At 36.6% G+C, this 27,011-nt stretch overlaps 1 protein-coding gene across 12 annotated transcripts in view; it reads right to left on the bottom strand.

Moving 5' to 3' along the window:
* Positions 1–27,011, bottom strand: part of CTNNA2 (catenin alpha 2) — a 1,156,618-nt gene that overhangs the window by 16,390 nt on the left and 1,113,217 nt on the right. For 6 of the 12 annotated variants that reach the window (XM_058278991.2, XM_058278987.1, XM_058278986.1 and 3 more), the window contains 3 exons: positions 24,703–24,808; positions 21,021–21,155; positions 10,800–10,943 (listed from right to left, as the gene is read on the bottom strand). In XM_058278991.2, coding sequence (XP_058134974.1) covers positions 10,800–10,943; positions 21,021–21,155; positions 24,703–24,808 — 385 coding nt within the window. The remainder of the gene's footprint in view (positions 1–10,799; positions 10,944–21,020; positions 21,156–24,702; positions 24,809–27,011) is intronic. The other 6 variants (XM_058278990.1, XM_058278992.1, XM_058278988.1 and 3 more) reach the window with 1 other exon arrangement.

Below are 27,011 nucleotides of genomic sequence, written 5' to 3'. Positions count from 1 at the left end.
GCCTTTTGCCCTAGTCACCACTTATATGCAAAACTTCCTGTTTATTCTAAAATTAAGAAAACAAACTTTTTTATTCTAAACTTCTACAACCTAGCCTTTTGGGCAGCCACAGAGTGGACACCCACGTTATGATGTGAGGCTAAATGATACTGTTTAGTAAGAACCAGACATGTTATTAGGTGCTGCCATCCTCTATGCCCTCTCCACTGGCTATTTCTGCATTTCATGTTCATCTCCTAGTCCTGTGGGAACAAGCTTCAGGACGGACTTTACATCACACAAAAGCACGCCTCTACATGATGGGGAAACCGGCTTCTTATCTTGGCTGTGCCCATCACTTGTTGTGAATGTTCAGGACACTCTAATAGCCACTCTGAGATTTTCTTTCTTCAACTGTAAAATGAAGTTAATAACATCCATACATTTTCTAGAGTATTCTAGAGATGCAAGTGAGGAGACAAACTTAAACAATGTTTAAATTGTAAAGACATATATGACTATAATGGATTATTATGCAATGCCTGTGTCCATTTGGGAATTCTTTTTGGTATCTTTTTCATAATCGATTGGTTCACCTGGGTATCTCAGGGCCAAGAAACCCTGCACAGAGAAGGGCAGGCCAAAAGATGCCCAAAATAGAGAGAAGGTGCCAAAAATCCTGGCAAGTCAAGAAGGTACCTCCCAAAAGAGGTGAGCTTTCTTTTTCCAACTGACAAAGGCCTAAAGTACGGGTGGAATGGCCTCATCACAATCTCATTTTTCCCATTTATGAAGAATCCTCAGGAAATATGAGTCACCAAAGCAATAGAGCATGGGAACAAGGCCTTTGATGCCCTTAAAAATGCTGATTCAGTACAGCCCAGAAAGACAGTGAGCCATAAAGAGAGGGCAACTTCTTCTCACAATATGATCTGCCAGATCATCCATGGCGATGTACTTGGGGATTAGAACTCAAGCCGATGATTAGTTGCTTAGTCGCTGGCTTGTCTCAATGGCTTGGCGTGCATGTGAAGGCCTGGTCTCCACAGATGATAGATTAGCTCTTTAGAATCAGGGACCTTCGTGTTCTTTGCTAGTACGATTTCCATAAAAGCTAGTGCCCCATATACCATGTTGAGATTAGGGGCACACGGCCTTAACATTTGATCAGTTGCATGATGGATTCTTAGTTCAGGTTGCCTCTTAAATTGTCCTGTACACTAGCCCTATTGATCCGTAAAAGTTGATTAGTACTTCTCTTTTCTGGGATAATATCCTTTGGAAATTTACCAGATTCAATACATATTGAGCATTCTAGTCTATACAATGTCTCCAAAATGTTATACCATTTAATCCTCACAGCAACCTTTTAAAATAATTATTATCCCCATCAATGTATAGACAAAGGAACTGAGGCTTAGAGAGAAGTAACTTGCCTAGCTAATAAGGCAATAACCAGGGATTCAGGTGCCTATCTTCTGACTGCAAGTACACTGCTTTTAGCAATATACCACAGCTGCCTCTGCTTTTGAACAAAAGAAGAAATAAAAGGCTTTTAACCTGGTTCTCCCAAGAAGTCAGGATACTTCCTCATAGAGGAACCTGCCAGAACTTGGCCTAGTTTGGAATTTCCCAGTCTGTCTCTTCTCGAATGACTATATTTTCTTCAATCTAAAACTAGACTTTTTTTATGCAACAAAGAACCTCTATGAATGGACAACATATTTCTGTTCCCTTGCAAAAAAGTCTGAGTTATACAAGAAACTTTCAAAATCAAAGATTAAAGGACAGAGTATTCTCAAAATGCTGGAAATGCAAAGCAGTATTGCCAAAAAACAACAACAAAATATTAGTGGTTCTTTTTGAAAGAAAACCTCAAATCTATGAAACTGGAAAACTTCTTTGAGAAAAATAAAGGTACTTATTAAACTTCCAAGAAAATGACCACTTTTAACCAGTGAACAAAGATAAACATTAAAGGGTTGGAGAAAGTCTGATACACTATTGTGCCCCTACTAAAAATCATGCTTCATATTAAGATGCAAGTTTCCTCATGGCACAATCCCTATCTCAGAGGCCCTGAGAATGTAGCCTGTGACAAAGTTGAATTGCTGTCATGTTTATTACAAGATGTAAAGGCCACCTCATTACTTTTTTACCTGATAGACTAAAAAATGCTAAGGCAAATTCTTCAACTAGGCTACAGCTACATCTTTGAAAGCAAAAGTGATCTCTGTTAAATCTGAAGTCACCACCTGTTATAGTTCTCCAACATTTTCTTTAGAAAATGAAAGCTAAGCCATAAAACACAGAATTTCTACATACAACTTGCTTGATCTCAAGGACTCACTGAGCACTAATTTCTGCATTCCAGATCACAGATCATAAATACTGTTATCAATAAAATCCAGCACAGACCATTGGAATCTCAAGGGGACCATTGGTTTGATGTGCTTCTTAAAGGAAGAAATACAAATTTTCTATCATTTTGCTTTTTCCTTATTTAACAGAATGTGCAATATACATTTTTTCAAAGGTACCTATAATCCTAAAATGAGGATTAAAAAATATTCAAAGGGAATTGTTGAAGTAATATGCAATTACATGTGAAAATGGCTAAGAAAAACTTTTGTAGAAACAACTAAACTGCCATCACCCCAATTAGTTTTGTTTATAACAAGCAAGAAATTGAAGTCACATTACCTTATTTGAAACTTCCTTTTAAACAACTCCCACTGAAAGCTTTAACTGACTTTGGGATCAGAAATGCATATCTCTAAGACAGGAAGATTTGGAGTAAGCAGGAAGGGAAGTTGATGGAGTCTTTAAAATATCATCAGATATGGGAACTTTGTATTCTCTATGATTTTTCTGTAAACTGATAACTTCTTTAATAAATATATACATATATTTTAAAAAAGAAATACTAAGATGCTGGAGGCTCAGCAGTGGTCTCTGTTGCCGACAGGGTGGCTGTTAGGCAGTGATGGCTAACTGATCAGCCTTAGTCAACGGTGGCCCATGTTGCTGGATCCATGCACAGCCTCCATCTTTGCAACCACACCCACTTGTTTCATTGGATTAGCCAGTGACAGAGGCTGGCCACTGGTATCACTTAAGCAAATCATTTTTCTATTTGCTTGTTAGTGTCTCTTCCATATGGCTATTTCTGGCTGAACATTAATATGTGAGAGAAAATTTTCACACTCCTTACTCATTCCCATGTGTCTATCCCCAGGCCTCAGCAACAAACAAGATCATTCACCACTGCCCGTAAGTCCATATTATATTTAACCTTGGATCACTCCTTTATCATAAAAAGTGGATGATAGCATATACCACCTGTGGAATGCAGCTTCTAAAATAGCTCCCTATTATTCCTACCACCTGCTATACCCATCCCTGTGTAATGACCTCCCCTTTAAGTGTGAGCTGGACTTAAAGACTTGATTACATTGAAAATAATACAGAAAAAGTGGTGGGCTATCACATCCAAGATTAAGTTACAAAAGATTGTGACTTCTGACCTATTCCCACTCTCTCTCTCTCTGGCTCTTCTCACTTGCTTGCTGATGAAGCAAAGTACCTGTTTAAACTATTCTAAGACAAGGAATTGCAGGTGCCTCCAGCAGCAACTAGCTAGCATTTGAGATCTTCTGTCCAAGAGCTTGTAATGAACTGAATTCTACCAATAATAGTGTGCTTGAGGTTGGATGCATATTGATCTCCAGCTGAGCCCTGAGATGATGTTAACATTGGCTAACACCTTGATTGTGACTTTGTGGGAGAGTCTGCGCCAAAGAATCTGACAAAGCCACTCAAGGATTCCTAAACCACAGAGATGTTGTACTTCTAAGTAGATAACTTTGGGGATAATCTATTATGCAGCAACAGATAACTACTATACCATCCAATATCGTAGCCCTAAAATTAGAAATCTGAAATTAAAAATCTAATATGAATTGAAAAAAAAAAAAAAAGAGAGAGAGACTATGACCAGAGGATATCTAAGATGGCCCTTCTAGGAAAGCTACAAGTGGCAATTGGGCAGATGATTCTGCATCCAAAGTATCTGCCATCACCCGCCCTTCTATCCAGCAGAAGGAGTAAAATGCTCCATTTCTCAACACTATGTGTATTCCAGGCAAAATGTCAAATTTTCAACTAGCCATCTGGTTTTCAATCAGGGACAATTTGCCCCACCCCACAAATACCCCAGGGGACATTGGCATTGTCTGGAGACATTTTAGGTTGTGGCTACTGAAAAGGGTGTTGTTACTGGAGTCTAGTGGCCAGAAACCACAGATGCTGCTAAACATCTGTAAATGCACAGAACAGCCCTCCGCAACAAAGAATTATCCAGACCAAACTGCTAAGAGTGCCACTCTGGAGAAGCCCTCAACTAGTTCAATGGAACAAACCAAGAGTTCTCCTGTGAAAGGGTCCAAACTGACGCCATGACCTGGGAAGTTCTCGAACATAATCCTTAAGGCTCTCCTTCCTCCACTTCTTAGAACATTTCTTCCAAAGGGTGATCCATGAATCATCTGCACAGGGAACATTTAGGAATAGAACAAAGATTCCTGACCCCATCTCGGACCTGGAGTTTCAGAACTGTGGCAGTAGAGTTCAGTGATCTCCATTTTTATTAACTACCTGCGTGCTTCATCTATACCATACATTGAAATGTGAAAAACCATTTCTTCACTTCTCTACTGAAGATATTTCCTTCCAGGTATTCGACTATCAATTCTCTGGAAGTGATTCCACAAGGCTCGCAATGACAGAATAGCAGGAACAGTGGCTTGTATGCCCGGTGGTTGGATTGGGGTAGATGAAAAGATGAAAGAGGACAAGAAGGCATCTAAATCATCAAAAAGACTGTACATAGAATTTTGGGAGAGACGAGATAACTAAAAACAAACTAGTTACTTATTTTTTACTACTTTTACATGTTGGGCACTGTGTGGTATACATGAACACATTCGATCCTAATAATAACGCAGTGAAGTAAATACTAATATCATTCTCACTCAGAAAACTGGACCCAGAGATGTTAAGCAACTCACCCAAAGTCACAGAGCCAGCACATGGAACTCAGAAATCAATTCTTGTTTCATTTAATGGAGGGCATACACTGACAACAGCTGCTACCCCAAGTATGACTCTTGCTAGTTTTTCCAGATTCCTCATAGAACAGGAGGTATTGCTCCATTCAGACTTCATTGTCAAAAACCATCTGCCAGTACAACTCAGTGAGAGAGGGGTCTGGTAAGTGAAGCCTTCATCTTCACATAAAAGTTAGCATCCTTTAGTCTATTTAGGCAACAGTTGCTTATATCTCTTCTCAATAACATGGCACAGGAAAAGAAACCTTACATTTTAAGCTCTTAGAAGAACATCTAAATCTGAATTTCAAAAACCAAAGATAATAGGTTTTGCATTTCTATTCCTTGATGCCTTGATAACTTCTAATCTAAAATATTATGGAGATTATTTAACTTTTGTTTTTAAAATCTTGTCTTGGTGGCCCATCTAATGTTCATTTGTTCCTTCTTTCTTATTAGTAGCATTGCAAATTTTAAAGGACAGCAATGTGCCTATTTAAAAGAGAACATTTCTTAGTCTCCCTTACAGAAATTTTTGGGAGTGGGTAGTCTGGCAGCCTCCTTAAAGTGTGCTAACACAGCTGAGAAGAACGCCTTTCGCACTCCCACCTCTTTTCTTTTTCCTATATAGAAAATGAAAATATGGAACACTTGTAGCCAGTTTGGACCAAAAGATGATCTTGAGACTAGAAGCCACATATGACGAATAGCAGACCATAAAGTTAGCAGTCTGGATCCTTGATAAATCTGGATTCACTATGTTGCTTGGCAGTCCTGGAGCAAATGTTAATATACACATTTTTTTCAATTATGTTCCTTTTTTAAAAAGTAGCTAAATAGCTGTACCAAGCAAAACCATTCAGAAAAAAAAATTGCTCTGGATTTTTGCCTCTGTCCCTTATTTTCAGCAGGGTGTGGGAGATACAGAACGGCTTGAATCTTATCCTCATTAATTCCTTGTCTTGGTGCATGAGTATGAAAGATAAAAGACAGCCTCTTGAATGCTGACACTCAGGCCCTTCCTTCCAGGTGGTTTAATGATATCACTTGGTAACTCTTTATCCTTAATAACCATCACTGTTAAAAGATTGTCCCATGCTTAGCCAAAGTTTAAGTCATTTTTCTTTAAGGACATACACATATTACCTTTGAATCCTATTTTTCCCATGTCTGTTACTCTTGATAATATTTTAATTCTTTCTTCCTGCAACTTCTCCCCAGAATATGGAAATGTAATGAGTCTGTTTTGTTGCTTTGTGGAGATTCTGAGACTTTGGTGTGAAAATGGACCTCCTCGAGTATGTTGGAGGAGTGGGGTGGTTAAATACAGATTCCAAGGACCTACTGCCTACCATCCTGATTCTAAGTTGGGTTTGGGGTGCAGCCCAGGATTAGGCGCCTGTTGCGCCCTGCCAGGACTGGCATGTCAAGCTACCTTCCTAAGTTCATCTTTTAATTTTCTCCATATTTTCCCTCCATCTTGACATTTTTGAGGTCCTGTCAGCATGAAATACTCTATATACCTTATGCAATATTATGGACATTCTGTTTCTCTCCTAAGACACTCTCCTCTTTCTCTCTCTACTTGGAAAACTCTTCACTCACCCATAAAGACTCAAGCAAAAGTTTCCCCTTTTTGAAGCCTTCTAACTCCTTCCCCTTCTCATGAATACCCATGTTGCTTTGATATATTTCTATCCAAGTGATTCCCATAATCAATCACAGGTTAAGGTTAGTGTCTGTTTCCACGCTAATTTCATCAATGCATCCCTAGTACTTCACACAGTGAATAACATGTTATATGCTTAATATATATTTGCTGACTTCTAAATCTATCTGATCCTCTATTTCTAAAACCTTTTTCAGAGACATTTGTGGGGGGAGGGGAAGAATTGCCAAGTGTTCTCTTGGGGTAAACATAATCTCAATTATCTCTACTTTCTTTTAATAATCTATAATGCTTTTCCCACCAAAACTTTGTGCAACCTACTTGAACATTTTTCTTGAGAAATTAGTTCTAAAAGGATATTCCTTGTTTTGTATAACTGACTTTGATCATATCACGTCGTTGTTCACATAAAGGCATGTTTAGCTGTTTGAAAGTGTTTTCCTGAGATAATAAATTCTGGAAATTAATTTTTATACCACGAAAAGAAATTCAGTGACATGTCATTGGGTAAGTCTTCAGAATATGGTAAAGGGGTTAGGTGATAGAGCAGTTTTATTTGTGGAATTACAGTCTGTTGTAAAGGCTAAAGTAATAACTTGACTTTGGGAGGAACAAAAAATGGTGCAAAGTATATGTTGCAAATCATCTATGAATCTACAGCAACAGAGAGGCTTTCAAATACAAGCACTCTCCTTTGTCAGTGTGGGGTAATTCATGCCCAGGTCAATAATTTCTTTCCAAGTGTATTGGAGAAAAGAACTTGCATCATCATGCACAATTTTAGTGTTTAAACCTTCCCAACATTGACTGCTGGAGGGCGGAGAGTCTGACATGATTTCTTCTCAGTGCACAGAGAGGCTTAGGTTTGCTTCAGAAATTTATCCTGTGTACGTGGGTTCTCATTCCATCACCACCCAGCATTTCTAAACCTGTCAATGAACACTCTCAAATGATAATCTCTTTCCATTTTTTTTCAGGAATCCAGACTATCTCAGAGCTAGAGCTTCCCTCTGTCTCTCCTTCCTTTCTTTTATTTATTCTTCCACATTGGTGGCCGTGAGCAATCACGTGCCCTTTCGCATAACTGAGAAAATGGCTGCCTAACTAGTTCTTTATATAAAATAACTGCAGTTCACTCACTTATTTCCTCCTCAACTCTTGACATATTTATATTTTATATTGTAAAGTCAACACAGGATTAAGGGAAACGGGGCCCAGGAAAAGTCTGGAGCAGTGCTCTGAGAAATGACTTCTGATTTCGATACATGGCGGGTCTGAACAGAATAACTCCTTGGCTCCCTTTACAATTCTGTGGCCTTTCTGACATGGAACGCTTCCCTGCCCTCTTTACACAAATCTAAACCACTCTGGGCCTCTGCTTTTCACAAAGCCTTCCCAGTGCAATCCAACCCACCCACAACCACAGGGATGTTTCTTAGTTTTCCTAGCACTTCCTGTCTTCACCTCTATTTGGGCATTTAGCATGTTTCATGACTGTCCCAAAGAGAGTATGCATTCCTCAAGTGCAGGACCCAGGCCTTATTCCTTTTATCCCCCCATAGCATAGAGCTCATTGCTCACTAATTCCCTCATTATCAACCCAGGGTTACATAGGTCTTCTTGCAATACTGCATATGTCACTTTGAGTTCTGCAGCTCCCATGAGTTCTGTTGCTCCATCCCCTTTTAATCTCAAATAATTAGAATAACATCAAAGTTTGAGCTAAGAAACAAATTGACCAATACACAGCTGACTAACTTAGGTGTTCCCTCTCTTCAGAAGCTACCAATCCATACAAAATTTTGTAAGTGGTTTCGATTTAGCAGGTTATTCAAATGGCATTGTCCATTTAAAAGGATATGACTCATGTATATCTATTATTAGCACAAATACATTAAACACCACATCAGCTAGAGGCTACATTTTAAAGCCTAGTTTGGGCTCAGATATTTCTTTCTGGCTTGAATAGTTTGCATGCCCAAGTTAAAAACTACATCTCATCAACTGTTCGAACCCTTTCCAATATGTATAAAAATAAATATCATAAACCCATAGACATTTTGAACAGGGATATCTTAGGACAGATCCTTTAAGTTTTCTGTATTTATACCCTCATTTTACAGATGAGAAACTGAGGCTCAAAAGAGCTAACTAATTTGCTTTAAATTATCTAACTAGTCAATGGCAGAAATAATATTATAACACCAGTGTTCAGAATCCAAGTTAAAGTAACTTACGCTTCATTGTCTCCTTTAGTGCACAATGCACATATGTATTTTTTAAATTATAATTTTAATAGATACAAAATGGATTTTTAAAAGAACACTAAACATCACTAAAAATGAAACATGCACATGAAGAGAAACAAGTGCGTGCACAAGGCATTCCATGAGATACTCTCTGAATTTGCACAAGCGTACAACACAACTGTTCTTAACTCACGAAGTTTAAAGATGATTGTGTTCCAAGGGTTTGTAAAATATAAGCATTTCTTACCTGGCAGCTGTATGAGGGGTTGATAAGAAACATTAAAAACTTGAGCTAAGATTACACATCAGATTTTTTCTGGCACTGAAGGTTGTCTTCTACCTGGGTTTCAGGGCGTTAGCACTTTTAATGGAAGGTGGGCGAGAGACTTCAGTGGGATAACTCGACCTATAAGCTTTTGGTATGATCTCCTCCATTGCAATATTAGGTTGATTGCAATAATTATCACCCAAATCTTCCTTTTGGCCTGTGATGGCCCTGTTTTTCCTCATCTGGACTGAAATTTCACTTTAGAGTCACATCATTAGGTTAGAAAGTTTAGGTGGGGAAACAACTTCAGAAAGGCACCCTGGGGCTCCAACAAAACCAGTAGCAGCTTAAGGCTTTGAACACTGAAAGCACATAACATGGGGGATTTGTTTACATATAACAGGGAAGATATTGAAAGGACTCCCCCTTTTAAACTATCCCCCAATCCTTCAACACTAAAGTCCACAAGTAGCTAGTTACATAGGGATGCATACTTGAACAAATGGATAATATCTTCCTTGAATATTTCATAATACCAATGATCCATATTGTGATGGCCTCACCCCACTCAAAGAAAACTAACAGCGTCTCACGTCGTGATGGTCAAACCCTTTCAAAATCACCCACCTTCATACTTTGACATTCTTTAAAGATTTAACCACCTCAGTGCACTTCCTCTGCCCATTTATATCAGGGCTGACATGTTGGCAGTTTTATTAGGAACCCAGGAGAAAACAAGGTGGGAAGCATTTTTAAAAAAGCTCACTTTAGCTGACCTTTTCTTTCTAAATACTAAGATATCTAAAAGAATTAGTAAGTAAAATATGATATCCAAGTGAAACAAAGAACAGCATCTTTTCACAGTTCATAACTACCAAATGACCCTACAAAACAGTATCAGTGTTAGGGCATGCAATGAAAAAGAAAAAAAGGTAGCAAATTTTGTTATGGCACCTGAAATAGCTATACACTTAAACTTGCTTTTTTAAATATAATCAACACTTTACTCTTTACATCAGAAAGTTTTCATTTATTTGCAACAAAACCAAGTTTGTTGATAACCCTTAAGTATCAGTTTCCTCCCATTTTCACCCTACAAATTTAGAAGATTGGACTGATTCTCTAGGAAAACATCAATAAAAGATATTCTTTGAACTTGAAATCTACCAAATGAAGAAGATTGCATCCTTCTCACTAGCTTTCCTTGGAGAAGTACACCAAAGGCCTAGAGAATGAATTCATTCCACATATGCAATGACTTTCAGTCCAATAGGAAGAAAGACTTGAGAAATAAAGGAATGACAATGCCATTTTCACTTCTCAAGTTTAGATCACACTTGAAGAGCTTATCTGTGTTGGGAAATTCTTAACCCATGTAAAGAATAAATAAGTCCTTTGCCAAAAGTTGACTAAGTAAAGAGGGCTTGAATGGGCACATCTTTACTTTGTTGAACCCCAACCCTCCTGCCTTCAGAATTAATGTTTATATTAAGAGAGAGATTAGATTAGAAAGTGAAGATACTCACCATGGAGGAATCACTGCTTCCACTCCCGATCGGAGCTCCCTCAGCACAGGTTGGGAGGTGGGTAGAAAGTTGACTAGCCCTGCCCCCATCTATGACATCACAATCTACCTCATAAAAGGTAGTGAAAGTGCTCTGAACTCCTGTCTGATTTCCGAGAGATACAGAAAAGAGAGAGTGAGAGAGAGAGCAAGAGAAAAAAAAAAAAAAAAAACATACCCTACTTGGGAAGGGATTAGGGAGGTGGAAGATGGAGTGGGTAATTGGGAGAAAGAGACATATGAAGGAATCAGGTGCTGAAAGAGATATGCTTGGGCCTTGTTGATACTGAGCAGCCCTGGTGATTTGGATTCCTCATTGGCTCTCTTGAACAGGTAAATGGACCACCTGGGAGGAGGAGGAAGAAGCACCCTTGCCTTGCCAGGCATGGTAGGGGGCATGTGGTCATGGGGTTTTCAAAGGGGACAAATCCCCCATTTAAAGCTTTGAAGATCACCAAGAGAGAAAGCGAGGGCTGCAGCTCTTAAAGCCTGGAATGATATATGGGGATCCCAGATGCCTTTCTCAGAGGTTCCATTGCCCTGCTGTGTGACCTTCATCATGCTGTTGGTCTCTGGACATCAAGCCAGCACACGTTACTAAAGGGATACTTACCTCTTTCATTGGGATCTCTGTAGGAATAATGCATTCATTGTTGCTAGAACCACAACTCATTTTACTCTTCCTTTTGCACCCTAGGGTGGGTTGTGTGAGGGGCACAATTTAAAAGATAAACCAATAACCAATGCCTACTTTTCCTGATAGTCATATAAAATGTTCTCTTCAACATAAAATATTACTGACAATTTGGACTAAGTTGTTTTTCTGTGTGTACCAAAAATAAGGTACATCTTGGTGGGGTGGGTGGGGAGTAGTTGGATCCCATCTTCAAAACTGGAGAAAAAACAAGCAGCAAGATTTATACAATCACTGCACTGCCATTCTCAGAGGTGAAGTCTCTGTGACCCCGTGGTGCTAACTGAACAAACGTGTTGTCACAGCAATTCTGCTATGGTCATATGATGAATACCTTGTTTCACTTGTGAGTCCATTTCTTTCAGGAACTCAGCAAGATGGGAGAATAATGTGGAGAGCACTAAGGTCTTTTTTGTTGTTATTGTCAAATGGAATTTAGGAAGTTTAAAAATACTGAAATGCTCAAAGTGGTCAAGCTGGTAATATAGCAAAACAAAAGGAATAGGTGATATTGAAGAGCAGGCAGCTTCTAAAACCATTCACATGGAAGACAGACCTACATCTGGCAGTGGAATACCTAAAGTGAAACCATTTCTTTCCACAGCAAAAATTTTTTTAGTAAAAGATTCACAATAATAACTTGCAATTCATAGCAACATAAATGGGTAAAGCCCAAAACCTGCTTCTGCATGCAGATAAGCAAAATTCTTGATTTGGGACTTTTTTTCTTTGTTTTAGCCAATATAGTCCTATTTCTAATACTGTCATTCTTCATTCACTAAATACATATTTGTATTTCAGTAATCACAATTTAAAATGAAGAAAAATTGGCAGATTATGAGGAATTTGAAACAGAACCTACTAAATTCAAACCGATGATGGGTTTGGCAATACCGCCCCTCTGTTTCACATCAAAATAGATGTAGAATTAAAGACAATAGAAAAGAAAAAAAAATCTGCCATATAAGAATGAAGAACATTATTTTTTCTGTATTTGACATTTTCTGCACTTGTTAGGAAGCAATGATGTCTGATTTTCCAGTTGTATCTTTTATTCTATTTCCATTTTCAACAATTCTAAGTCTAAGTTCAAGGTCACTATATTTCATTGTATTAAATTGGCAGTAAATATCCTTATAAATTCTTCTATTTCCCAATTTTACTCATTGATAACTAGGTAGTTTATCCTAGTACTTGAAAAACAATGTAATAATCCAATTTGGCTTTATGAATTAGGCATCACTAATGTTTCCATTGTATGGAATGTGTTAGTTTAGTTTAGTTTTGGTTTTTTACCATTTTCTCAGTTTTAAAAATGGTAATTATGTATTAGAAACTTACGTGGGTCATCATCTCCCCTTTCAAAGAAAATGTAAAGATCATTATGATAAGCTTAATGATGCAATTGCCAATTTTTCCAATAAACACATGAAAACTTTTACTACCTAACAAAGAAAGCACACTTCTCCCAACATTATGATATATATTAGAATAAAAACCTAGTTAAATGCTTTTCAAATATTGAAATAAAACAAACTAGACTTAAATTACAATATATTGATATGCACTTCTTATTAATTCCCTATTGTCTACTTGGAAATGAAGCAGGCCTTCAGGAACCCAATGCAAAACTAGGCTGCATCAAAAGGATGCAAAGTGGTGAACTGTGCTGAACTTTCAGGTGAATTTAGTATGATTGAGTGTGATAATGCCTTTAGTTATGATATTAGTTCAAATGAAACTTTCTTTGACACAGAATGCAATGTCAGGACGAGTTAATTTCTGACTCTTGGAGCATTTTTCAGTAAAACAAAGTCTTATTGTAATTATAGCTTTGATGCACACTTCCCATGGCATAGATAAATGGATGAGTAGTCCTTCAAGACAAGATGTGAAGTGATTGCAAGAATTTAGTAGTCAAAACACCCTATTGTTGCACAACATGGTTATGATTTTCTTCTGACCATGGGATCATAGGGCAAGGTCCAAATTTCTTTTTGTTCAGTATTAAAAAAATTTTTAACTTCCAAGTATAAAAGATTGAAGACAGTCAGGTGGAATGATTTGCACATTCCAAAAGAATAATCCTTAGGTGCATTTAAAAAGTACTTCATCATGGAAGACATGATCAGGCAGTCACGATGGAATCTGAACAAAATGTTATTGTCAAATAAAAATATCTCAATAACAGAGACTCTGACTAATATTGATCGCAGCAGAATTTGAACTGGTAGTTCCAAGATAGAGCAAAGAGACCATGTTTTGTTTTGTTTTTAAAGGTAGTTCTGACATGCAGAACTGTGGGCATCAAGAGCACATGTTTCTTAGAAGAGGATGCTGACGAGAACTTCTCCAGGATATTATCATTCCCTTCTCCTCCTCCTTCCTCCTTCTCTCAGTTGTAAAGTAGATTTGCAAAAGAAAAAGGATGAAAGAGGTCAAAGGACAGGTTGTAAAGATTTGACAGAACACAGTTCCAGTTAAGTTCATTACCAAGAAGGCATCTGCAGAGATGAAGGTATCCAGAGAAAAATAATAAAACAAGATGGTGTTTGATGAAAGAAAAGATCAAAGGTTTAAATTGGGAAGAAAGCTTGCTTTCAAGAAAATAGGATTAAAAAGAAATATTTGAAATATATTTATTGCCCAGAAGGGAAATCACTATTCAAGATCAAGTAAGACAATGTGTCCTGAAGCAATAAGAGAATTCTGAACAAAGGAAGCACCACATTGCCCATCCAGAAGAATGTCTTATTTGGAAGATACATGGGACATAATGTGGCACATATATCTCTTCTAAGGACTGTGATCAGAGACATATTTTATAAATCATTTAAATTAGGCTGGAGAAAGCACTTGACAAAATAATCTGAAGGGACAGAATGTAGACAGTTGAGTTAAACACACTTTTGTTTCTAGAAGGTATTAAATCAAGAAAAACAATGACTACGTGGAGATAGGCATCAACAGATACTCTGCTATTTTAGCAGAGAATGCTAAACATTTCAATATGCTGGGAAACAAAGTGGAAAAAAAATGACACAGAATATACCATCTAATGAAAACACAGTGGACAGAAAATATTACCCTTTTCATAGAAGTTATTTGGTATTAGAGTTGAAGAGACTGAATGTCTTCATCCAGAGCAACATCAAGCATTGTGCTATCTACATTGTAGGAATGCAATGGAAATGTTGAATTCAATGAATCAAAATACTCCTTGAATGAACAAGTAATGAATGCAAATATTTGAAACCCTGAATGCTATTTGCCATTGGAAATTAGGAACAACTTGTGGGAACACTGATATTTCTCTAGTAAAATATCATTAAAAATTTTTAAAAATTTTTTTAAGATTGAATCCAGTAGAGGATTGAACCCAGGACCTCATGCATGGAAAGCCAGGGTTCAAATCACTAAGCTGCACTTGCTCCCCTATTGTCAAAATTTTTATCAAATCTAGTATTGAACGAAGAGTTCTGTCTCTGTTTTGCTACAGGGTCTCTTTATTTCCTTTATTCTTGATCATTTGAAGTAACAGAAAAAATGTACAAAATTAATTCCTCAGATAGTCTTTAATATATAGTTTTAATATTCATTCTCTCTTTTTGTATCTACTTGTGTTTATTTATATCAACTGGTTCACATTCTAACTTCTTTTCCTTCACCTTCCTCTAGTTCAGGAATTCTTGGAGCAAGTCCAAGTAAGAACTAGGGAAAAAAGGCAATGGATTTAAGTAACATTCTAAATAATATATTTCTTGGTTAGAGCTAACAAATCCAAATGCATATAAGAAAATGAGAAATCAGGGGCAGAATTTACATGTGCTCTTTCTAAATAAAGGTATTCACTCAACACAGTGAATTCCCATAATCATTTAGTTCAGTTTAAGGGAATAGGTTTATCTGGATTTGTCCCTATATACTTAAAACTGATTAAAAAATATGAGGGGCGCTTCTAAGGAACTTCCCCAGGCATCAAATAGTTAAACCATATTACTAATTAAAGAACACATTAGAATGAAATGAAACAATTATCACGTATGGATGATATTTTGAATTAGAATATGTCTCATAACATAACTTTATAAACCAGTACTTCTTAAATAGGTATGCCTGTGTCTCACAAATATTCTGAGACATATGCAGTCAATTTTCCTTGTCTACGTACCTCCTATGTGTCTAATTTCTAAGTTTTCACAAAGTATTGCTATTCATTGGCTGCCAGATAAGCCATAAAATATTAATTGACATTTAAGTCATCAATTGTTAATAGATTGAGGCGTGAATTATTCGTCTTCCCTCTTTTAATTGGAGACTCTTATAACTTGAAAAACTTCTATGATCCAAAGGAGTGAAAGTTCATTGACGGCATGACAAGTAATGGCATTGATATTTCTGGGGCAGAGACACTCTTCTTAACGCCACAAACTCCTTCTATTCTTACAAGCAATAATAACCTCAGACTAAAATGGAAATAATTCCTCAGCCTACTAATTCAGGTGATGCAAAGCAACTCACTGAGTACAACAAAGTTAGGTCAGTCCTTGTCTCCAATGAAAGAAAAAAAGAGTTATTTGCTTGGTTTGAAACCCAGCTCTGCCACAATGGAGACTTTCCTATTTTAAAATAAGAGTATTAGCATAGAAATTCTTTTTCTATGCATAAAACTATTCAGTATACCATTTGGAACAATATTACATTCTCCTTTGCATATATTTGCTTGAATTCAGGAAGAAAACACATAAAGGTATGATGCAACAGATCCAAAACTTCCTAGGAGGCCTGACACCCAAGGAGACTTTTACTTTTCTTAAAAGTTTCCTATTAGTTTTACATTTTTTCTAAAAATTAATAGCCTTGAGTTGGCTAAATGTCACTTTTATAACACAGGGAGAATGAATTGGCACTGAAAAACTACTTAAGGGTTATTTGCCTCTGAGGGTTTATATAATTTGGGTTGTGCGAATATCAATGACCATGTATGCTGATCTGAGTGGTAACTTCAGGAGACTTACTGCAGGAAATCAGAACTTAAACGCTTGCGGTTTTGCTCTTATAACAGATTGGGGTGTAGACTTTGGGGAAAGAGGTTGAATTATGCAAAACCTGTCTTACTAGCAAAGTGTGTGCAAAGAACTACTGCCAATCGGCAAATGATAAATGTCTGTTTAACTTTCTCCTGTTACAAGGTATTTCCACTATCTTCCATACAGACTTTCAATCTGAAGTTTCTTTTCTTCTATTCTTTCTAGATCTGGACCCCAATACTTAATGGTCTACCCTCTGGAAGATCTGGGTAAAATTATTTTGAACTGCTGCAAATTCCTTAAACACACAACCTCTTGTTCAAAGGAAGCACAGAAATTCATTCCAAACCCAAATTGAAATAGCTACTGAAATGGTTAGCATTTGGGATTTTTTTCTGTTACTGCTACACTTTGATCAGTGAAGATAATTAAGAATTGCCTATAGACAGAATCAGACGTTATAAAAAAAGATTTCAAAAAAAGGGTTGCTTAAAGTAATGTTCTACACAATTAGGTACAATGCTTGTTTCAATGACAGTTTCATCCAATTACAAAATATTGGCAAATTTTTTATAGAGGGAATACAGAACTGTTCAAATAAATGCAATTCTCATCTCAACAAACCACAATTTTTACAAAAAATAAAGCATTGTACAAATAAATCCCTAATTTTATTTCCTTAAACTGTATTGGCTCAGCTAACTCACAGTTACCATTTGTTCAGTCCTCAATTATTACTTATTCAAAGGGTAAGAGAGTAAATGTCAAATCAAATATGTTTGGTGTGTGCATATATGGTGTGTGTATGTGCATATCTGTATTTTTGATTATATGTTGGTGTCAGATTTGATTTGAACATGACCAGTCTCCAGTAATTTTAGAAATGTTTTTCTTCTATCACCATGAATATTCATGCTAATTCTAATTAGGGTCCAAGTTCTAAATTCTTTTTTACTGATAGCCAAATAAGAATGACTATAATTGAACCCTTATTCTCCAAGTTTCTCTTTACCAATTTAAATCCTACCCATGTCACAAATAATACTTGTTCCCTTGTCAAACTTTTCTCCATTACCCAATTGAGGAGGGATTCAAATTTGGAAAGGAGAGATTTAAATGGCAAAGAACACAAAAATAACCGAACTACGTGTCTGAAACTTCGTCCCACTTTAGGGCAACTTCCTCAGTCACCCAGGTATAGTTCAGGGCTATATTCAATTAGGCTGAAAACATGTGCAACTAATACCCCTCACCTCCAAACTCCATTCACATAACTGAATGATATCACAGTTAATGGCCATGACTTTCACTAAATTAATTTATGATAAGTCATGAATAAATTTCTGTTTCATTTTCCTTCCCTTCCTTTTTTATCCCTCCTTCCTTTCCCTTTTCCCTCCTTTATGCTCTTTCTTTTATCTTTTCTTTTTGCAACATTCCTGGTTCCAAAATGTCTGTACTATCACTTAAAAGAACAAGCAAATAAACATGCCAACAATAAATTAAGCAAACAGAAATCTGATTTATAGACTAACTGGTTATTTAATCTTCTGGGCCTTAGTTTCCTCTACTTTTTCCTCTAACATTTCTATCATTCTATTAGATTTGGGTTTTTTTTGTTGTTGTTGTTGCTCTTGTTTTCTTTCTCATTACTCCTCTAGCAACCAGCTTGTGCTTAATAGGCTCATAAATGCATCTTCTACTTTGAGGTTCTATAAGAATGGCGCCTTTGGGTTATTGAGAAAGGCTTAAGCCAATGACAAAATACTTGATTCCCAATTAGAAAATGAGTGGTGCTTCTTAGGCAGCAGTTATGTGATGGAGGATTTGTAGTCATACAGCTTGGACTGCTTTCTTTTTCTAGTTCTCTGTCATGGCCCATGAAGAGATTTTGCATCCATTCTCTCCCATGACCTGTTGAGTTTTCCTGTCCCACATTTCCAGTCAAAGGCAGATACAGCAGAAGAGACCTTTCTCGGTTTATAGACATAGAATCACATAAAATATAAACATGCTGACAGGGTACATAATTGTGCACAAGAGCATTTTGTTTAACAGATGTCTATCATGCCAGCACATGGCTATTAACACATAACTCTTGGTTTTGAACTCCAAACCATTTTTCTTGGCAAAATGGAAATAATCTATCCAAATATCTGCTCTTTTGGTAGACACATTGACTTCTAATAAATATACCTTCCCAGGGGCTTTTATATATTTCAGAGAAAAAGTTGCAACTTTAAATCCCATGTACATAAACACAAGGGAAAAAGGAAAGAAGATACAAGTATTTATGCGATTGCATATTAAACTACGGTGGTTTCTCCTTTAAAATTTTGCAACTCTGTCATGCCAGGCCACAAAATAAGTGGAGCCCAAATCATGGGTGCTTTTTCTTGGCAAAATCATTGAAAGTTTGTGTACATGGAGTCTCATGTTCTTGACTCTTTCAGAACGTTGAAGGCAATTGTTTGTGGCTACTTTGCAAAATAAGCATATCAATTTTTTTTCTCCATTGGCCAACAGTGTAGGAGGATGGAAAAAAAGATGGAGGCAGAAGTGGCAAAGACAAGCAGACCACAGATGCAGGTATGGCACCAGACAGCAATCAAGCTTGGGGAAAATCATGAGGAGGCCAAGAGCAGGCTCATAACTGAGCAATCTATAGCAAACCTTTATGATGCATTTGACTCAGAATTATTATAAAGTTGTATCATTCCTCTAAAAGAAGCCTTCTCCCATACAAGGATATACGAACTTTGCCAATAAGAGTCAAAGAAGGAAACAGGCTTCTTCATGGCGTTCACAATCGCACACACTGCAAAGGCCAACAGTGCAAGTGATAAAAGCCAGGGATGGTTTGGACTACATCTAAATGAGGAAAAGACAATGGAAATGAAGCTCTGGAGGCAGCGATCACTAACAATGGGTACTGAAAGGATGATGGAGAGCAAGTCTGCCAGTTAAATATTGCCCAGAATGAAGTTGTGGAGTCTGAGATCCACAAAGATGCATTGTGCATCGTGTAAATAATAAGATTTGGAAAGTAACAAATGAAAGCACACAAGGCAAGCTGCACAAAAAGCACTTAGTTCCACAGTTGCTATATACAGATGGACATGAAAGCTGAATGATATGGAAAACTGTACCATCAAGGCTGAAGATAAGAAAGGAAGCAAGGGAGATGCAATGTTTTGATCACTTCTTGGCAGAGAGAAGCCTGGTATCACCAACTTAGCAGAGAGGACACATTGCAAGACAGATTGCTCTTGGTTGTTGAAGAATGTTGAAACGGGATCATTTTGGAAATGCAAAGAGGTGAGTGGGTTTCAGGGAAAGCCAATACATTGGGCTCTAGGAGGAATTACATGGAACGGGCTTTCTGGATGGTGTCTCCATGCAAGCCAGATCAGCTCTTTTCCCAGCTATATTTTCTGCAAGTCAAACAATTCAAAAAACTGAAGCATTTGGATTCAAGAATGACCTTTCCACATATTTTTACCAAATAGTCGAACTGCTAAATTTCTAGAACAGCCTCAGAAAGACTGACCTTTGTGACCAGTCTGATCTTCACAAGGCATTCTGCTTGTGGTAATGCCACACTTAAAATGACAGCATCACACTTGACTGGGAAAAGAACTAAAGGTGGCAGAGCCACACCTCTGAACTTGCAAGTAATTTACACTAAATGGTGCCCTGTGTTGAAAGAAAGGGACCAAGGGAGAAGCCAAGGTGAAGAGCCTCAACACATACATCTGGAAATCTTGCCAAGAAATTGTGATTCTTCCAAACATTGATTGAACTTTCCATATCTATGCGTTTGATGAAAATGGACCAGATAATTAGATTTTCATGAGAAGGGACACCCTGGAGTGATTGAGTAAAGGATAAATAATTGTTAGTGTTTAGCAACTATGTTAGATTTGGGCAACAGCACATCAACCTGTATCAAATTCAAACACCTTCTGGCTTTCAAGGGTTACTAAAAACCTAGTATGCATTGGAACCTGAATGAATGAATTCCTATTGTTTTCATCATCTCTAACATGTGAACACAATACTCACATAGAGAAGCTGGCTGCTGAACAGAGAATGAAAATTACTAAGACTAACAAAGGGAAGTCGACTCACAATGAGTAAACATACAAAAGCCCCAAACAATTATAATAGTCACAGTTTGGCAATGAGTTTCCAGACTATGAAATTAGTTTTCTTGTGAAGAATGGAGATTTTACAAGGCTAGTATAAACATGGGGTAATTGGAAAATCAAATTGCTCTTTGTGAGTTATTGTAAGGTCTGGAATAATGGTGATAACATTTATTAAAAAAAAACAACAACAAAAACCTCCCTATGAATCACTGCAGTTTGGTGCTTTCAGCAGTACTGATGCGAAGAAGGCTTGCCCTGGAAGTACAGCAGTGGGAACTTTACACTGTGAAGCCCAAGTCCCAGCTTACCCCTGACACAATGAGTTCTCCGCCCAGATTCTGCACTTCTGCCTTCACCTTGCTGCAGATGTTGAGCTGATGGCAATACAAGGCAATTCGTTGAAGGTAGGCTAATAAATCCTGCTTACATGCTGAATCAGGACACTATAAAACATGTTAAAAAGGTGATTTCAGTTAGAAAGTTCTCTTCCTATGAAAGCTGCAAGTAAAGGTTGCAGTGTATCGTATCTTATGACATCCTCTAATTACATACATTTGATTTCTCCATATGTACTGATGACCACAGTCAATGGTTGAGAATTGTTACCACCACTTTGACAAACGTTTATAAAGACAATGTTGAAGATCTTCCAAAAAGTCTTATGGGGACTTCTGCAAATGTTTATAAATATTTTTACTCATACTTCCAAAGTAAGAAAATGAGCTAAATATTCTACAGTGGTTTTCCTAGTTTCCTACTCAACTTTCACTACATCAAAATAATAAAAGTACCAGCAGATATGAGAAGGAAATCACTCTATGTGGCAATCTCCTTTGCACAGAGAGTTTCAATTTGATTAGTCAGAAAAATACCAATTTGTTCACTTTGATTTTCTGAGAAATGCATCATACACTAGAAGAAACCTAACTCACCATTTGGATTTTCATATTTATTAACATTTCAGCCACATAATAAACTCCCTCTATACGAGGGACTCTGGAATATTTCATGACCAGCATAAAGGAAATAGACTTGCGTAAAATGAATTTGAAGTCAGCAGAAATAAATTCATAAGATAACAGAAGAGCTCTTCAAAGGATGTACCAGAATCCAGTATGGTTAGGGAGTTGGAATTCTTATTGTGACCAAAGTGGACAGATGTCCAGCAAGGGCACATATAGCTTAGATGACCTCTTCCATTGACATTTGCATGACTTCCTAAAATATTTCTGAGACTGCAATGCCAATGGCCACTCAGCAATTGAAATATATTTCCATTGCTATCAAAGGTTCAGCTCAAACTGCTCTGGGTCATTTACTATTTCTGGCTCAATTTGGCACATCTAAAGGAAATAAAACCACCAGAAACCCGGAACCAATGCTAAAAAGAAGTAAGTACCTACAGCCAAAACTGAAAGTATCGTATTTAGAATAATGCTATGAAACATAGGCTCCAAGTTACGTTTCCTTCAAGGTCAAGAAAGGGAATTCTTTAATTAATATTGAGAAGTCAGTGGTTTTGACACAACCATTTATTTCATAAGCAAAAAAAAAAAGGTCTATCTTATATATAACAAACCACTGGGTTATTTCTTTCATAACTGCACTCATCAAGCAGGAATTGCAGAGTCTGTTTTTAGCTTCCCACAAGTACTTAATACTAATATTTATCCTACTCCAGAGATCCATATACTGGAAAGAATTAAGTTTAAATGATATCTCCCTGGAGGGCTGACATGGCTTACAATGCAAATACCTTGCAGCAAATTAAACTGGAAGTTCCATCTCAACGGAACAGTAATTAAAAGTGCAGCAGTCCATAAAAAGTTTATATTGTGTGCATATCTCAAATCGTCATAAAAATATTTGCAGGCAAAATAAACACAACTACTATATTGTTTAAACTGAAGCACTTAACCTGCACTCAAGAAAATATGATGGATCAAGGAAAATCACTTCTGCACCATGGAAACAGGTGTAGAGTTTAAGAAAGAAATGTCCCATTAAAACAAAACCTTAGCAGTTTCAAACTGCTTCACAGCTAATCACAGTAAGAATGGGACAATGAGAGGATCAGGTTTAAACTTCAACTGTTGATTTTTAAAAGTCATTGTTAAATAGCATTTTCAATACCCTGTCAGCTAATCTCAAAATAAATTCGGAAGCCTGGGGTTCATATATGTATGTGTGCATACACGTCCGTGTGTGTGTGTGCGTGAGCACATCAGATACCAAAACTTTTAGGAACTATTCTTTCAAGCCACATAATTCTTGGAAATAAAGGCTCCAAAATGTAAAATTAATTCAAGAGGTACAATCAAAACTTTTGAACTTGAGCCTATTATTTGAGAACTAACTTTCAGCCAGGGAGATTCAGAATATAATGGAAAAGTCACTCAATCCCCACCCATTTTGATTCCCAGGAATGAGCCCTTCCTAGCAAAGTGCTCGGAACCCTCCAATCTCTGGCCATATCACTTATTCCAACTCCCTCAAAATTTGCAGGGAAAAAAATGTGGTTGTGGTATTCTGTCCTGGTTTGTGCACTTGCATGTGTCTTTTCAAGTAGGTTCATTGTCCCTCCACTATCTTACACAAACTTTCTTGGAAACCTGTGGAACACTGTACAAAAAAGCTCAAGTTGGGTTACAAACTGCAGGTGCCTGGCAGTTTATAGTTCCCTAAGATTAGAAATAATTGCAATAGTTTGGTCCTCAATTGCCACAAATTCTGGTAGGTTTTTGAATTATCATAATGCTTAATTTATAGTTATCTCAACTAATACGCATTTTGCAAAATTTCAAAAGTAAGAAAAAAACATTTTTTTTTACCTTTAGGTTAAAAAAATTAAAATTCATAAATGTATTAATTGTAGCATCTATAGGACAATCAGCTGGCTCTTATCTTAAATGCAATCCAAAAAGTTTAACCATCTTTTTAAAATTTATTTATTTTTAATTTTTAAAAATTTTTTTCAGCTTTCAGGAGTTGGGTGAATTTGGTATTGACTTGAAGGACTTTAGAGTCTGGGGATTTTAGAGCAGCTACTGTAATATTTAGGAAGGAGGTAGGAAAAGTATAATTAGCAACTCAAGAACTCAAAAATCACAGGAAATTAGGGCTGTTTATGGACGCAATCTTATATCTCCAGTGTATTAATTCATTGTTCCAATAAGTAAATCCTTCCTTGCTGATCATAGTGTCTCTATGTAAATAGTAGTTTGTATTTTCTATTTCAGGAGATTATTTTATATTTTAAGATAGTTCCTATTTGAAATGGTTTAAATTGTAAACCACTATTGTTTAAGGGGATGAACATGAGTTATCTAGAAAAGTCTATAGCTTAAAGTACCCTTAAAAGAAATGGAACATAATTGGAAGAAGAGATATTTAGAGGAGGATTTTAGGGCTCCAAATGAAGCCAAATGAAATGATAAATCTAGAAATAAATTCATGCAATCAAGATGAGATTTAGGACGTTCTTAATGTATACCAGAGTTCTATGTGAAACCAGAGATATTCTTGAGAATTTCATTTATTTTTGATGTCTTTGAGTTTAGGTGAAAATTAAGGTGAAATCTGTAGGTTCTTGATCATCTGGATTAAGCCCATCAATGCCACACGGAAGAGTGGTGAAATTAATACTAAATTAGAAGTGGCTAAATTTTCCTTTTTTCTCTCTCTCTTTACACAGTGTAATTGACTTTCAGAATGTGGACTGCTGAGATAATCCCTGACTCTTTGGGGGCTCTATCTCCCAAATAGTGTGGGTGCATCTTTCTCAAGGAATTCATGGTCATGTACTTTCTGAGCTGCACCTACCTTTACCATCAGCTTCATCTGAGTAGAATTACAGGCCACTTTATAACTGCTAGTGATTCCCCACAATTCACTCTGCAGAGGCATTTACAGGGTATATAAAATCTATTACAGAACCCAAGTGTTCATGAGTCCACTCAGACTTCTACTCATTCCTCCTTGTTGTATTACCTGATCAGCCACAGCGCGGGCTAATTTGTCCATTCGAGAACCTGCTTCAGCAATTTTCTTGGCAGCATTAATGACATCAGATGTATTTTTCAAAGGGCCTTTGCCTCTGAAACAACATATAAAAAATGATTTGAGATCCATTTGACCACAGGAAATAGAAAACCCTACCATATCCCTTGGCTATGAGGATTTTTGTATTTCAATTCTCTTTGGCCACTTTGGGAGACTTTAAAATGTTTTCTTGATTCACTTCAATTTCCACGGTAATAGTCCACTTCCATTCCTTTTTAGGGAAGATTGTCCCATATTTTAAGGCACATACCTACATTTTATCAACTTCACATTACTTTTTATATTTTTAGAGTGGTGCATTAAAAAGATGATCACCTCAAGAGCAATGGGAATTTACTATGTAAATGTTGACCATGTGGTGGATGTTGTTACACGCATTTCCTTATTTTGTCTCCATAAAAGTACCAGCAAGTTAGTATCATCATTTCCCTTTAGAGAAGAGGCAAATGGGTCAAAAAAAGATCAATGAAGTCAACCAAGCTTACACAGCTCTTAAGTGATAAATTCTAAATTTAAACCAGAGTCTAACAAAACATATGCACAGGCATTGTTTCCTATACCTTACCCAATATGTATGTGTATAGTATATATAGTATGCGTGTGTGTGTGTGTATGTATATACTTTCAAGACCACTTTGGCAGTTAAAGAAGCAATAAAGAAGCAATTGTCTCTTGCACAGAATGGGGAACCTATTCAGCCAGAATTTCAGAAATCTTTTGAAGCTTTTATTCTCCTTGGCAGGTGGGCTTCTGGTACTTACTTATGAAAGAACACAAAAAAAACACTGTGGGATAATAATTATTTCCAAACAATCATCTCAATATTTTCATATAAGGTTTTCAATTAGGGAACTGTCTAATAAGTCTTTTAAATGTTTATTATAAAGGAAAAAGAAACTGTTCTATCATTCATCTTTAAGCAAAATATAGCATGTGATAAAATTTTTCTTTCCCTTCTTAGAAGAGGTAAATAAAGAATAATAGAGTAAATGTATTTAGCCTCCTTTTATAGCATTGTTTCTTATCCTGGTCTCCTTATGTGCATCTAAAAATCAATGCATTTTTAAGGCTACAAGATTACTTTCCTATAGTTAAGAATGTGGTGAAATATGGAGAAGAACTACCCAGAAGCAGTTTATGTAGAACTCATTGGGTTATCTAGAGTGGGTGAACATTGCCGTTGTTACATAATAAACATTTTATAAAACAAAAGACTTAAAATGGCTTTCTGTAAATAAATGTGAATGAAGGGCAAGCTTGGATTTTGTACAGTTTCCTCATTTCCCTTCTGGCATTTTTTTTTTACATTAACAGCTAAATGTGAAATATACTGGGTTCATTTCAATACTTAAACATACACATAGGGAAATTCAAGACTTAAGATAGTTTACTTTCACTGGGTAACATTAACTCTTCCACAAAGAACATAGATTTTCCAGTTGCTATTTAGATTTTAAAATATGGACAGGGATTTCATATGTGAATTTTCATGTAATATGGATGAGTTAAAGATTCTGTGATGATCTGGCTCTCATTCCCTAACATTATATTTTTAATCTTATCCTTGGATACAACTTTTCCTCCTTTTTTTATTTTTTAGAGGAAAACTTAGAAGCAGAATCTGTCCATGTACAATAATGTTCTCATTATTATGTATTTTTTTCTGTAACTTCCAGAACTTACAAAATCTCCTTTCTGCAGTTTCACTCTGACACAATATTTGTTATTACTTTTTACTTTTATGTTTCACTTTGTACCATTCACTTCTAAATACCTAGGAGCTGCACTCCCCTTAGCTTTTCATTACTAGCAAACACATGTGTTTGTTTATTTTAAGAATTTGAAAGGATCTGGGAAAATTCTTCCTCATGAACTTTATATAACTTTCAAAATCTCCATCTGGCAAACATCACTTTTGACAAAATGTACTAAGCTAGCAGACAATGTCTATATAAACCCTGCATTTGCTTGAGATTCAGGTTCCCATCTTGTAGCCATAGAATTAGACAATTTATTTTGTGATTTCACTGAATACTAGAGTTCACAGATTCGCTACTATATTGTTAAGGAAATATTTTTAACAATTTAGAATTTACATTATTGACTCATTTCAAATTCTTGGAGTTGCAAGCTGATGAAAGAGGTATATTTCACTAAATTAGGAAGTCCAACAAGTTTTGAGATCATCAAATATCATTTCCCCAATTTCTAGGTGAAACTGAAACCCAAGGAGGTAG

This window comes from Dasypus novemcinctus, chromosome 17, assembly GCF_030445035.2.
Source record: "Dasypus novemcinctus isolate mDasNov1 chromosome 17, mDasNov1.1.hap2, whole genome shotgun sequence".
Lineage (NCBI taxonomy): Eukaryota > Metazoa > Chordata > Mammalia > Cingulata > Dasypodidae > Dasypus > Dasypus novemcinctus.
Note: the sequence above shows the minus strand (reverse complement) of the source record. Positions and strands in the feature narration are given on the sequence as shown.